Source organism: Hemiscyllium ocellatum, chromosome 9, assembly GCF_020745735.1.
Source record: "Hemiscyllium ocellatum isolate sHemOce1 chromosome 9, sHemOce1.pat.X.cur, whole genome shotgun sequence".
Classification (NCBI taxonomy): domain Eukaryota; kingdom Metazoa; phylum Chordata; class Chondrichthyes; order Orectolobiformes; family Hemiscylliidae; genus Hemiscyllium; species Hemiscyllium ocellatum.
Window position 1 is genome coordinate 50,398,618 of NC_083409.1, and position 14,740 is coordinate 50,413,357.

Sequence of the window (14,740 nt, forward strand, 5' to 3'; positions counted from 1 at the left end):
GAGCAAATTCTTCTTTGATTTCAAAACTTGGTATATCCATCCTTTCCCTGTCCTTTTTCATTTATTCTTAATCCAACATTTATTTTTCTTTATTTAATTCTCTTTCTATATTTGATCGGAGTTGAATTCACATTTCTTTTCTGTCATTCAGAACTCCCATTTTAATCTTTCTCCTCTGAAAGGAGCAGCATGGTGACACTGTGGTTGGCACTGCAGCTTTACAGTGCCAAGGACTCTGGTTCAATTCCAGCCTTCGGTGATTGTCTGTGTAGAGTTTGCATGTTCACAGTGTCTGCATGGACTTCAACTGAAATGTTGTGGTTTCCTCCCACAATTCAAAGATGTGTAGGTGAGTGGGTTAGCCATGCTAAATTGCTTTGTAGTGTCCAGGCTAGATTGAGTAGCCATGGTAAATGCAAGGTTACAGGGAAAGATATGCCCTTCAGAGGTTCGGTGTGGACTTGATGGGCCAAATGTCCTCTTTCTACCTGTGGGGATTCTATGAAGTTTCTGCCAAATTGAAGGGTGCTAGAAATGGTCTGAAGTGAACATGATTTAAGTAATTCATTTTGAAGAGTCACTGGACCCAAAACGTTGACTCTGCTTTCTCTACACAGATGCTGCCAGACCTGCCAAGGTTCCCAGCAATTTCCAGCATTCTGCATTGCTTTGTTTTATGAATTGAGCATTTTTTTTGTTGTATGTGGAGATTCTTAGGCATTTTAAATATGCTAATTTTACCTTCTGCTTAACTTACAAACTGGAAGTTTTTTTTGTCTTCCTTGAAATTTCTCACAATGTCTTCATAAGATGTTGCCAATTTATGGTTTTAAATGCACTGATTGTCACTCATGTACCATGTCCAATTGAATATCAAGTATGGATCACAGGCAAACATGATCTTGTTTTACCTCTCTATTTTTCTGAATCTTTAGTAGAACCGAGATTTTAGTCCAAATGGTCATAGAAGAGCTTCACTGGCTCAGACACTAATTGCTGATTCACTGATTTTGCTCAACTGCTAATAAAGTGTACGTCTACAAAAACAAACTGATATATTACTAATGCAGCTAAACGCTCAGTCTAAGCACTAAATAGCTCTGTTTTTGGATCAAAGTTTAAGCAAATTGTCACTGCTTCAGCAAACCACTTCAAGAATCCTGACTGACTTGTCTTCTCTTTAGACCTGAAGTACTGATGTCAATAGCATGACTCCAGCTGCTTCTCTATTGGGATATGCTAAGTCAGAAATTCCCAACATGATAGGCTGCGAGATAAAATTCTGGCGTTGTGAGCCTTCCTCTTGACATTCTGACCAAATGTTAACAGCTGGGAACTCTTTAAATCCTTGAATTATTTTATGGTTGGCAATACTGACCTTTGGCTTTTTTTAAAATCAGAAACCAGACACCAGTGAAATCTGTTACAAATCCCCAAAGATTGAATATTTTGCTTCATTTTTTTTCCATCCCAATATCCTCCCTGCTGCTTGGCTTTATAATGCTCACTAAGATGTCATAGCAAAACTTCTATGTGGGGTCACATGGGAAACATTTGGAAAGTATTTTTCTACCTCATTGCAAACACAAAACTAAAATCTTGTACCTTCTAGATTTTCGTGCTTTAGTCTTATACTGAAGGTTGTCTTCTTTCACGTGTTATTCAAAATAACACTGAGACCATTGGGTCCAATTTAGAAAAACAAAAATTACACCTGATGACAATTGAGTGGACAATAGAAGCTGGTAAATATTACCCCTCTCCTTGTAATTCTGATCACATCCATTCTACACCACAATTTGTCCGTCTTTTCCATAATCTTTAGATTTGGCTATATTTTAACTGAATCAGAAGATCATTGTTTCTTTTGAACATTGAGAAAGAAATATACATTAAAAATATGATGTCATCAACAGTTAGAAACTGACAAGACCTAGTTAACTCACTTTTCATTGCATTAAATGGGGAGTTTACGTTGTACAGCCAGTTCTCAGAAGGACTATCTGGCCCAATTATACAAGGTAGCAGCTTTTTTTGCAGGAATTACCTGGTTTCATTGAACACTGATTTTACTCACTAATCTACTGTGGAGATGAGTTTCCAAGTCATGCCTAATTCAAAATAGATCAATTTGAAGTTTAGTAAAAGTTCTGTGTATGTTGTACATGTGAGACCTAACGAACAGATACACATGATTCCAAGAGATGCAGGTGTCATCAGTATAAGTTTCCTGCAGGTGTGTCAATTCAGCTGCATTAAGTGAAAACTTGGGAAACAGTCATGTCTCTGATTAGTGTAGTGATATGAAAAGGTCAGTTCCACATATGCACAGAGATAAAAGAAGGATTTTTTTTTATGAAAGGTACCAGTAAGAGTCTTGATGATGGGGGCAGCCCATGGAAGAGTGAACAGTTGTAAAATTAAATGCTGTATAGAGTATTATAAAAGTAAAGACTTATATAATGATGAAGGAGAATACATTACCATCACAAAAAATATATTTGCCCTGGTGGGAGTCCAACATAGATTTGCAAGAATGACAATTGGACTTCGTGAGTTATGAGGAGAGATTGTACAAATTTGGCCTTTTTTTCCTAAAATTTAGAAGACTATTGGGTGATCTGATTAAAGCCTTCCAAGTATTAAAAGGAAAAGACAAAGAAGATAAAAGATAAACTAATTTCACTGCTAGGGGATCGAAAACTCGGGGACATAGTCTAAAAATTAAGGTCATACCATTCAGGACAGGTCTTAGTAAGCACTTGTACACACAAATAATGGAGGAGGTTTGGAACTCTCATTCACAAACAGTAGTTGATACTACATCTGTTGTTAGTTTTAGATCTGAGATAGATCATTTGTTTGTTAAGCAAAGGCATTAAGAGGGACATGGGCTATGGGCAATTAGGTCATAGATAAACCTTAATCTCACTGAATGGAAGAAGGGACCGAGGGGCTGAAAGGCTTACTCCTGTGTTCATATGTAGGTGGCTCATTTCCTCATTGGTTCATTTGATGCAGGGTGTTATCTTAACCACACTGCCTTATGATATGAGAAGACAGCTCAAGTACATGACATGTAAATGAAAGATTTGGCTGTTGTTCTTCAAAGGCATTGCTCAAGTATAAAAATGTTGCCTGTCTGTGTCACAAGATAATTAATAATGAAGCTCATATGGCACACCTAAACTATTCCACCAGATAAAACCTAAGTGTGATCCACTCCAATGACTCCATTTGTTTCTTAAATATGCACTTGATTTTGCTTTCTCCAGTAAATCTGCTGAAGGGCTGATTGTGTATTCATCGTATATTTCTTGATGTCAGATTTAGCTTTCATTAAGTTACAAATCACACAACACCAGATTATAGTCCAACAGATTTATTTGGAAGACTTTGGAGAAAGAGAGAACACTGGGGGCTAACACCTTCAACATATTGTCTCGCTATCACACATTGTTACAGCTAACCTGAGAATGCAAGTTTTAAAAAGAGGTTTTGTGATTTACACATGAAAGAAGTGAAACTATCATGGTATTCAAACAGATGAAAAACTCAACAGACAATCAAGGTATTTTTCAATGTATAATTTCAGTTACATCACACTCTAAATTTTTGCTATAAATTCTGTGTCTTAGGGTTGAGTCCTCCACTATCACCTGAAGAAGGAGTGACGCTCCGAAAGCTAGTGTGTTTCCAATTAAACCTGTTGGACTATAACCTGGTATTGTGTGATTTTTAACTTTGTACACCCTAGTCCAACACTGGCATCTCCAAATCATTGTGGCACAGGCAATCTCACACAGGGCAACTCACACCTTGAAAGCATTATCTAGGCCAACATGACATCAATTGTTAAAGTTCATTGTAAATTAACTAAATGACATAGCTGTAACAATGGGTGACTTTGAGAATGTCATTTTTAAAAAGGTTCTGCAATTTACACATGAAAGAATTGAAACTAACCTGTTCATTCTAAAGGATGAGAAACTTAACTTAATTTCAATTACATCACACTATAAACTTCTGCTATAAATTCTGTGTCTTACAATTTTACACTCCACAACTACCTGATGAAGGAGCAGCGCTCCGAAAGCTAGTGCTTCCAAATAAACCTGTTGGACTACAAACTGGCGTTGTGTGATTTTTAACTTTGTACACCGCAGTCCAACACCGGCATCTCCAAATCATAACTTTTACTAGTTTAGTTTTCCTCTCCCTTCTCCAAAGTGTGGAATTCAGCTTAGCCAATGACGTCAGCTTTACTTGTTCCATTCCCTGAGCTACCTTATGCACTTAAATTTAATACTATCTCAGGTATTTCCTTTCTTGGCTAAAAAGCCCCACTTTATACAACATTGCACCTCATCTGAGATTGTTGAAATTTATTTGTACCGTCTCCAGTGCTTAAGTGTCTCACCTCTTTTTGTTAGGGACTGTTCACAGCATTCAAAACCTTAACAGATTACACTATAGCTTACTTAAGATTTGTTGCTCGCTGTCTACTTAACATCCCAGAAGATACCATTTTGCCAATCAGACTTGTGTCTGCTCTTTGAAAAAGCCACCCAGTCGGTTTCACGTTCCTGTTTTTTTTCTCCATAGCCCTACAAAGTTTTTTCACCTTTCCAAGTATTTACCCAGTTCATTTTTGAAAATTATTGTTAAACCTGATTCCATCTTTCTGTCCAACAAGGCATTCCAGCTTTTCTTTAGCACTATTTCCTCAAACCACAATTTTCTCCACTAAAATGAAGTCCAAATTTGAGTATAACTGAAGGACCCCAGATCAAGTAAAAATGTTACAAGTGTGCCCTAGAAGATTTCCAGATCCTTTTCCTGATGCAACTTAGTTAACATTATTGTTGTTCAGCATTGGCTCAGCCTGCAACTCCAGCTTTGAATTAAATGAAGATTTTTGCCAGAAGAAAAATACGTCTACACTCTTTGTCCAAATGAATTTGAATAGTTTTGGTACAACACTACAAAATACAATCTATTCAGCCTACTTTTATTAGGAATTCCCTCCAGCTCCAGGATCAACCTAATGAAACTTCTCTGGACTTCCTCCAATGTCAAGGTACATTTCCTTACAGATGGAGACCAAAGTATTCCAGCTGTTGTTTGATTTGTGTCTTGTATAGTTTTAGCAAGACTTCTCTATTTTTATACTCCATTCCCACTGAAATGAAGTCCAACAGTCAACTTGCCCTCCCTAGTACCCACTGAGCTGGATGCTAGCTTTTTGTGATTAAGGTACAAGGACCTCCCAATCCCACAGTGATGCAACTTTCTTCTGATTTTTTCCATTTAAGTAATACTTAAACTTTCTTTTCTGTTGTTGTGGTTCTGTTCGCCGAGCTGGGAATTTGTGTTGCAGACGTTTCGTCCCCTGTCTAGGTGACATCCTCAGTGCTTGGGAGCCTCCTGTGAAGCGCTTCTGTGATCTTTCCTCCGGCATTTGCACCTGAGCTACAAATCTTCTCACAAACTTTGAACCTTCTTTTCTTCTTGCTAAAGAGGGTAACTTCACATTTACCCACTTTATATTCCATCTGGCATGTTTTTGCCCACCTATTTAAACTGTCTATATCGTTCTCTATTTTGTATATTCTTGGATTCCAGCACACGCAGTTTTTGTTGTCTCTATGAATACCCTTCTGTAGACTGGTTTATTTGCCTATTTTTGGATCATCTGATAGTATGTTCAATTCTCTCATTCAAGTCATTAGTAGGTTATAAATAATTGTGGACCCAGCACTCCATGAGCTACAGATTGCAATCCTGAAAGTATCTCCTTATGCCATTCTCTCTCTTCTATACTTGCTGATATACTACTTTCAACACAAGGTCCTACCTTAATAAGTAGTCTTATGTGCAGTATGTTATGGAATGCTATTCAGAAATCCAAAAATACCAGCTCTATCATTCCCTTATATCCCTTGCTTGTCACCTCCTCCAATGAACTGAATTTCCATCCAGTTTTTTAAAAAAAATTGTATTCAGGATAATGTAAATATCAGCTACTTACACAGTCTGGAAGAATAAAGACTTTGAGAAGTAAAGGGGTCATGCCTTGCAAATCAGACCCAATATTACTGCTTTTGGATTGCTAAAAACTATTTTGAAACCAAAATCTGATTAAAGTAATGATGATATGATGATTTCACCAATTCTGTAAATTTTTTGGCAATGTTATTCTTGTTAATATATCTCTTAAGAAAATAAATGCAGCCTAAAAATAGGAAATGCTCAGTGTACTCAGCAGGTCGGGCAACATTTATGGAGAGAGAAACATAGTTGACCTGTAATCTTAACTGGTTCCCTCTTCACAGATGCATTTTCTGTTCCTATTTCAGATCTTCAGCATCTTGGTTTGATCATTACTTTATCTCATACATTTATCCTATGGAAGAATTAGATCATTCAACACATCATTCAAGGCACTTAGTTTTCTGGATGAATAGCAGAAATAAAAACAATGCCGTGGTGGAATGTACCTTTTGGCAGCTTTTTCCATGATGCCAGTTAATACTCAAGATATCCCATTTTTGTCGAAATAGCAACTGTCACTGGAATTCCAGAAAATTATTTGTAAAGTTCGTCCAATTATTCTTGAGACGCAATAATGCGACAGAGGAAAATAGGTTTCCATTTCATCGAGAAATAATTCATTCTCATTGAAGTGTCACATCTACGATGGACGTAATGCAAAATTTTGAAAGTAAAATGTGCTGTTCAAAACCGTAAATTCACCACAGGTGAAAAAGTTAGGCCACATAAACTCAGGTGTCCCTTCTCCGACTCGATCGTTTAGATTTAGCAGCAGGACGTTGTTATCAGCTCAGAGCTGTATTCAGTCCTCTCATATTCAGAAATATCCATTCTTGTCGTTAACTCAAATTGAAGCACTGACACCTGCTTCTATCCAGCCGGGGAGAGTCTTGGAGGACCATCTCGGAGGACCAATGACGACACTTGGAGGACCATCTCGGAGGACCAGTGACGGAGGAGAGTCTCGGAGGACCAGTGACGACACTTGGAGGACCACCTCGGAGGACCAATGGCGGAGGAGAGTCTTGGAGGACCACCTCGGAGGACCGTGAAGCAGAGCGCCTCGTTGTGGCTCGGGGCACAGGCGTTTGCAGTGGGGCAGCGGGACGGGGGCGGATGCGGAGTTGGTGGGAAGTGAGCGGCTGCTGTACCAGAGCCGAGGAAGAGTGATCGCCCGCCCCTTTCCCCTGCGGTATCTGCAAAGGACGGTGCTTTGCCTTCGCTTTAAGAATCACCCCACCCCGACCCCATCTCAGCCTGAGGGAAGGGGACCGGGTGGCGACCCTAACCTAACCTGTGAATCTACATTAGGCGGAGAGGAAGCCGGGCCGGGCCGCGCCGCGCCGGGCATAGCACAGCACAGAGCGACACAATAAATCTGCCGAGGAGTGGGAGAGCGCAGCGAGTGAGGATGTAAAGGAAACGGCTCCGAAAGACCGGGATTCGGGACGGACACTCTTGGAAAGGCCGGGGATGGGGCAGCAGCAGGCCCGCGTTGGCGGAGCTGCTGGTGTTGGTGCGGTGGGGGAGGCAGTCCAGCCCGGCAGGGGTAGGGTTGGCACTTCGAGGCCCGGGCACGGGGCAAGGAGGCGAGACACAGCAGCCAGGAGTAACGAAGCCGCCTGTAACATCTTCAGTCACCATGGTAAGACTTGCTGCTGTGTGTACAAAGTGTGAGGGGACCGGGAGCAAATCATTCAGCTGCAGCACAAATATAGACACGTCCTTTCTCCATTGTTTTTAATTCCATGACTTTCTCTCTTTGCTGTTCGTCGGTTGGTGAGGAGCGGTAACATCTCGCACGAACATTACGGTAGCTCACCTCACTAAGTGATAGCAGTAACCCCAAATCAGCGCAGTGCATGTTACGAAAAGAATTATTTTATTTCCAAATTTGAGACGCTGCATGTCGCACCTTTTGGGTAGTCATCGATTTTACTTGGGTTTATTATTGGGACGCGCACACGATTACAAATCAGTGCAATTTTCTGCCGTCCGAAAGTCCGGGTTTAATGAATTGATTTAAATGGTAGTCCGGATTGCCCTGTAACATTTTCAGTATTATAAAGTGGTATTCGCACACCACCCTGCCATCACCAAGGCCTCCCAGTTCCATCACTAGCAATGCGGAATTCTGCCCTGAATCAACTCATATGTGCCACCGTTACTTCTAGACTTGGCGATTCCAGTCTACTTATGTTGGACCCATTCTCATTGATCTGTTCTTTCGTGCTTACTAACCTACTCGAATGTAGACTTACAGAATACCTGGATTTTAAAATGGTTATCCTTATTTGTAAGTCTCTGTGTGATTTGTCTGCTCACTGTCTATAGCATCCAGCCCCATCACTGTGTTCCTGACCTGTTGAATGTCTCTAGGAGAAAGTGAGGACTGCAGATGCTGGAGATCAGAGCTGTTGAATGTCTCTGACTATAATCACTGCATTCTTTCTGATCATTCCCTAAACTGTCTGACTTTACATTCAAAACTGCATTATCATTTGGCTTATATATGCACCATTACATTACCATGTTCCTTATAATTGACCTCTTGCATCAAACTAATGACCATCCTTTGAATATTTCTTTTTTGGCTTTCTGCCAAATTTTAGGTTGTGTATTCTGGAACATTGTGTGATGTGAAAATGTGTGGAATCAATACACGTTCTGTAGATTTTGTTAACATCCTTGAATTATTGAGATAGGAGCATTCCAGTTTTTTTGTTTTTACATGGTGTAAATGTTTTTAAATGTTCACTTGTGGGCAGCTGAGTGTACCTTTTGAGGTGGAACAGTTACCATCCACCTGATAGTGTAATGAAATTACGGAATGTGATGAACTGAGAATAGATGTGAAGCCTGAAAAGGGCAACTGCTTCTTGTGTTTGTCCGAGAAACTGAGCTAAGGCATTCAGACATTGTGATTCTGGAGAAAGACCAAGTGGATGTACTTAAATTATATGTTACTGGGTCTTACTGAGTCTATCCAGTGGGTGTTTGTGGTTTGCAGGACCACTTTCCTTGCAGTAACTATTATTTTCAGGAATCCTCTGAGATATCCAATATCTTTTTCAATGTTGTAATTAGCCTTGGCTAAATGTATAATCGAGAAGGTTGTGCTTCAAATGAACTGCAATTTAATAAGCATTTCAGTTATAAAAGAGTAGTATGGATCTAAGTAGGATCACAGCAATCCAGAATTGCATTTTATATTTGTATATAAGTATCTTTTGCTGCTGTATTTCATCTAATTTATTTAGGAATTTATATCTTAAGTCTGATTTTATCCCCCATTTCTTCTTCTCCCAATAAATGTCAACTAACCTTGCTTGCAAATCTCCATCAATTTTGTGAATACAAATCCACAAAGCCAATTGCTAGCTGTCTCATTTGCTGATTTTAAGTTTACTAGTCCGCTGATTTACATTAGATTACATACAGTATGAAAACAAGCCATTTGGCCCAACAAATCCACACCGACCCTCCGAAGATAATCCACTCAGACCCATTCCACTACCCTACGTTTACCCTGGGCATTTTAGCGTGGCCAATTAACTCAACCTAACACCTTTGGACTGTGGGAGGAAACCGGAGCACCCAGAGGAAACCCACGCAGACACGGGTGGAATGTGCATACTTCACACTGACAATCGCCTGGGTTAGGAATTGAACCCACGTCCCTGGTGCTGTGAGGCAGCAGTGTAACCACTGAGTCACCGTGCCGCCCCTACTATAGAGAGGATATTTCTGATCATGTGCAGCATTATTTGTCATTCTACACAAGTGCAAAACAACTTTGTGTTGACCCCTCAGTACAATTGGCCCTGAAATGCTTCAGAAAGAACCAGTCTTGCCTTGGTGGCTCAAAGTCTACGATTTGACAGATGGCGCTTGACGAAAGGAACTGGTTAGTGACTTGCCATATTTCCTTTCCGTTGATTAAAATGTTTGCTGATGGATCTTGCTCAGAAAGGTTGCTACATATGGGGACTGAGATAGAAAGCATGCCGTTGAATATGTCAGCATCACATAGTGGTTAAAGAGTTACAGTATGGATGGTTGCAGCCAACCCTTCATCAGTTGGTGGATATTTGGTAGAGTTATGTTGTCAAAGACAGGAAGTCAGAGGATGGGTGTTGTGTAGAGGGTTACAGTAATGATGTGTGTTGTTGCATTTGTGCGTGTGTCGGTAATGTGGGTGTTTGATGAAACGGGCATTCAGTATTTGCTGCAGAGTATAGTCATATAAGCGATGAGGTTTGGAAGTTCTGACATTAGCAACCTATGTAGGTACAAGAAGTTTGTTTTGTAGAATGTTTCTGATTTTGACTGCTGCAGTTTTCTTGTGACATTTGCTGTGGACAAGGTCCAATCTCGAGTCATTCCCAATATGTTGGATAGCTATCACCTTTATACTTTCTGGTCATCCATGTAAATACATACAAAAACAGAAATTGGTAAAGTTCGGCAGGTTTAAATTTTTGTAATTTAGCATGCACATATGCAGTTTGGATTCAGTATGAGCCACCATTTGCTCCAACAATCCATTAGCTTTGTAATGTCTTCATTAAACATCGTATTCAAAATGCAGAAGAATGATACTCAAGTGGTGCAACCGATGTTAACTATGTAGATGAACTTGCCCAATGATGTTGTTGGCGAGTCTTTTGTACATTTGTTGAACAAGGTTTGTTTAGTACTGAGCTGAGTGGCAGACTATTCAGTTGTTTTTTCTGTACATTTCAAGATGCACTCTGACTTCTCTTTTGCGAAAAAAAGCTTGAATAAAAACTGTCGCAATTCAATTTGGAAATATTCAGGACAGTTTCAGGAGCAGACCACGTTACCACACTATTGGTCCATAGCATTACATTTGTCTTCAGGAAACCATACTCAATGCAGGTGATGAGTGTCAATGAATGGAAACAAGTAAGCGATGCAGGCAAATATTTGAATGGATTATTATTATGCCATTTTAAACCACTTAAATTGATTGTTGGAAAAAGATTGCTTTGCTTCGCAATGACTGGATTGCTGCATTTGGATTCTTGAATAGAAAATTGTTTGTTCAAGTTCAGATCTATCAGTTTGAAAAAAGGCAGTTCTGATCTTGTGCTTTGGAGGGAGAAATTGCAGATGGTTGTAGTACTTCTAGTTAAGATTGCTGAGAAAGTTACTGTGATAGGGTTCACTGCCACCATGATTCATCCTTGTAAAGAGCAATAGAAATATGCAGAACAGAAGAGTCAAGGGGAATAGACTTACAAGTCAACAAAAGTAATGGAGTCGAGAGTGCGGTGCTGGAAAAACACAGCAGGTCAGGTAGCATCTGAGGAGCAGGAGTATCAACAGTTCGTGAAAAGGCCCTTCACCAGGAATGAGGGTTGTGTGTCAAGGTGGTGAAGAGATGATTGGGAGAGGGGTGGAGCTTGGGGGAAGGTAGCTGAGAGTGCGATAAGTTGATGAAGGTGGGGGTAATGATGATCGGTCAGAGAGGAGGGTGGAGCGGATAGATGGGAAGGAAGATGGACAGGTAGAGGTGCTGAGTTGGAAGGTTGGATCTGGGATAAGGTTGGGGGAGCGGGGGAAGAGTGATGAGCAAACTGATGCAATCCACATTGATCCCGTGTGGTTGGAGGATTCGAAGACAGAAGATGAAGTGTTCTTTCCCCCAGGTGTCGGTGGCTAGGGTTTGATGATGGAGGAGGCCCAGCACCTGCATGCCCTCGGCGGAATGGGAGTGAGAGGGGGAGGGGGAGTTGAAGTGTTTGGCCATGGGGCAATGGGGTTGCTTCATACATATGTCCCCGAGATGTTCTTTGAAGAGTTCTGCAAAAGTAGGCGTTGTGTTTCCCCAATGTAGAGAAAACCACATCAGGAGCAACGGATACAGTAAATGACGTGTGGAAGCGCAGGTAAATCTCTGTACATGGAAGGCTCCTTTGGGGTCTTGGATGGAGGTGTGGGGACAGGTTTTGCAGTTCTTGCAGGGGAAGGTGGTGGGAGGGAAGGGTGGGTTGGTGGGGTGGGGTGGGGAGGGTGGAACATGGACCTGTTAAGAGAGTACTGGAGGGAATGGTCTTTAGGGAATGCAGATGAGGTGGAGGGAAATATATCTCTGGTGATGGGGTCTGTTTGTATGTGGCAGAGGATGGTGAGGTGGAAGGTGAGAGCCAGGAGGATTCTGTACTTGTTGCGGTTGGAGGGGTAGGATTTAAGGGAGGAGGTGCGGGAAGTGGATGAGATGCGCTGGAGGGCATCACATGATGATGCCTTCCTTTGAGGAGGGAAAATTGCTGTCTTTGAAGAAGGAGGCCATCTGGTGTGTTCTGTGGTGGGACTGGTCCTCCTGGGACAGAGGATGTGGCGGATGTGGAGGAATTGGGAGTAAGGGATAGGATTTTTACAGGAGGCAGGGTGGGAGGCAGTTTAGTCCAGGTAGCTGTAGGGGTCAGTGTGTTTGTAGAAGATGTCTGTTTTGAATTGGTCACCGTTGATGGAGATGGGGAGGGAGGTGTCTGAGGTGGTCCAAGTGAGCTTAAGGTTAAGGTGGGATGTGTTAATTAACTTGATCCTTGTGGGCGCACAAGGTGTCACCGATACAGTCATCAATGTAGCAGAGAGAAAGGTGGGGAATGGTGTCGGAGTAGCTGCGGAAGATGGCCTGTTCCATGTACCCGATGAGGAGACTGGCATAGCTGGGACCCATGTGGGTGCCCATGGCTACCCCTTTGGTCTGGAGGAATGTGGAAGATTCAAAGGAGAAATTATTGAAAGTGAGAGGACCAGTTCAGCCAAACAAGAGTGTCAGTGGAAGGGTATTGATGGGGACGTCGGGAGAGGAAGAAACTAAGAGCTTGGAAGCCTTCGTCATGGCGCATAGAGTTGCCATAGAGACTGGATGTCCATGGTGAAGATGAGGTGTTGAGGGCCAGGGAAACTAAAGTCTTGGAGGAAGTGGAGGGCATGGGTGGTGTCCCCAACGTACATGGGAAGTTCCTGGACCGGGGGAATAGGATAGTATCAAGGTATGTGGAGATGAGTTCGGTGGGGCAGGAGCAGACGGAGACGATAGGTCGGGCGGGGCAGTCAGGTTTGTAATCTTGGGTAGGAGGTAGAACCAGATGGTGCAGGGTTTCCAGACTGAGGTTGGAAGCTGTGGGTGGGAGAGAGAACTCCCTGAGGTGATGAGGTTGTGTATGGTCTGGGAGATGGGAGTAATGGGAAGATGGGTTTTTCAAGCAAACATTTAAAGCATACTAATGATAAATTTCAGTTGTTTGACTTGGGTTTTAGCTTCCAATTCTCCTTGATGGAGAGTAGATTGATGCAGGTACCAATGAGGCGAGGCAAGGCAAACCAATGCTGGTAAAACTAACCACAGTTTATTTGGAAGAAGCTCAGTTTGTTGTGGACTATATTTATAACTTGTATATAATGGTGTAGGAAAGTAGGCTTGGTGAATCAATTCCAAGTGAAGGGCTTATGCCCAAAATGTCAGTTCTCCTGCTTCTCAGATGCTGCCTGACCTGTTGTGCTTTTCCAGCACCACATTCCTGACTCTGATCTCCAGCATCTGCAGTCCTCACTTTGTCCTGGTGAATCCTAGCATCACTCACTCCTGGGTGCACAGTGCTGGAAGTGGGCAGACCCTGAAGGCACTGATTTCAATTATGGTAGCTTGAGGGGCTCTTTACAGTTCTGAGTGAGAGGCACAAAAGGCATTTAGGGTTTCCAGATTTTGGCTGATAGAATTTGTAGTAAGTGACAAGAATGCGTTCTCTCAGAAGGTGCTATTGATTGATCAAGAGAGCTGACAATTGCAAAGCTCATGAGTTATGAACTTGATGTTGAAACATTTTTAGGTCATGTTCAGCACTCTGCAGAAAACAAGGTTCAAATTGGGTAGGGAGTGAGGACTGCAGATGCTGGAGATCAGAGCTGAAAATGTGTTGCTGGAAGGATGCCCGAAACGTCGATTCTCCTGCTCTTTGGATGCTGCCTGACCTGCTGCGCTTTTCCATCAACATGTTTTCAGTTCAAATTGGGTAGAACTATTTTGCATGCGTGTTTACAGTGAAATGACTGGGCAATGTGCATCATCTGGCAGAGTGTGGGGTGGGGTTAGAGGTGGAAGCAAGTTGTCTAAATGCCAATAGCAATTTGCTGTATTTGGTGTTGGTTAGCAGGAGGAGCTTAGATCAGATGGTTTAAACTGATGAGTTTAAATTGCCTCCGGATGAGCTCTACCCAAGTGCTTCTAACTTGGATGATGTAATTGAGTTTATAGTGACAAGCATAGACCTGATTTTTAGATGAATGTGGTTTTTGTTTGCTCCAACTGGGACATATTTTTCTAAGATTATTTTGCTTAGCTCTGCATTAACTCCTGTCGATTATTTAGTATTTCGCACTTGTAAATTTTCAGGTTGCTAATTAGTAAATTAAGATAGGTTATGCTCAGTTTTGTTAATGAGTGAGGATTTTATTGCTAAATCTATGACAAATGTAAATCTTCAGACATGTGCTCAATTGCAATTCATAATCTGCATCTGTTCATTGATTTCACAGTGACTTAAAGCAGTGATATCGTACAGTTGCCCAAGAATAAGCCAGTCTCTGTGAATGTGTAAGAACAGCAAATGTGTAATGTAATTATGTCCTTGCTGTTAAAATTCCCTTATTC

General features: G+C 41.6%; 1 protein-coding gene across 5 annotated transcripts in view; it reads left to right on the forward strand.

Moving 5' to 3' along the window:
* The first annotated feature begins 7,143 nt into the window (after positions 1-7,143).
* abl2 (c-abl oncogene 2, non-receptor tyrosine kinase) overlaps positions 7,144-14,740 on the forward strand; it is a 102,958-nt gene continuing 95,361 nt past the window's right edge. For all 5 annotated transcript variants that reach the window (XM_060830286.1, XM_060830288.1, XM_060830289.1 and 2 more), the window contains exon 1: positions 7,144-7,699. In XM_060830286.1, the coding sequence (XP_060686269.1) occupies positions 7,528-7,699 (172 nt within the window). In that variant the 5' untranslated portion in view covers positions 7,144-7,527. The remainder of the gene's footprint in view (positions 7,700-14,740) is intronic.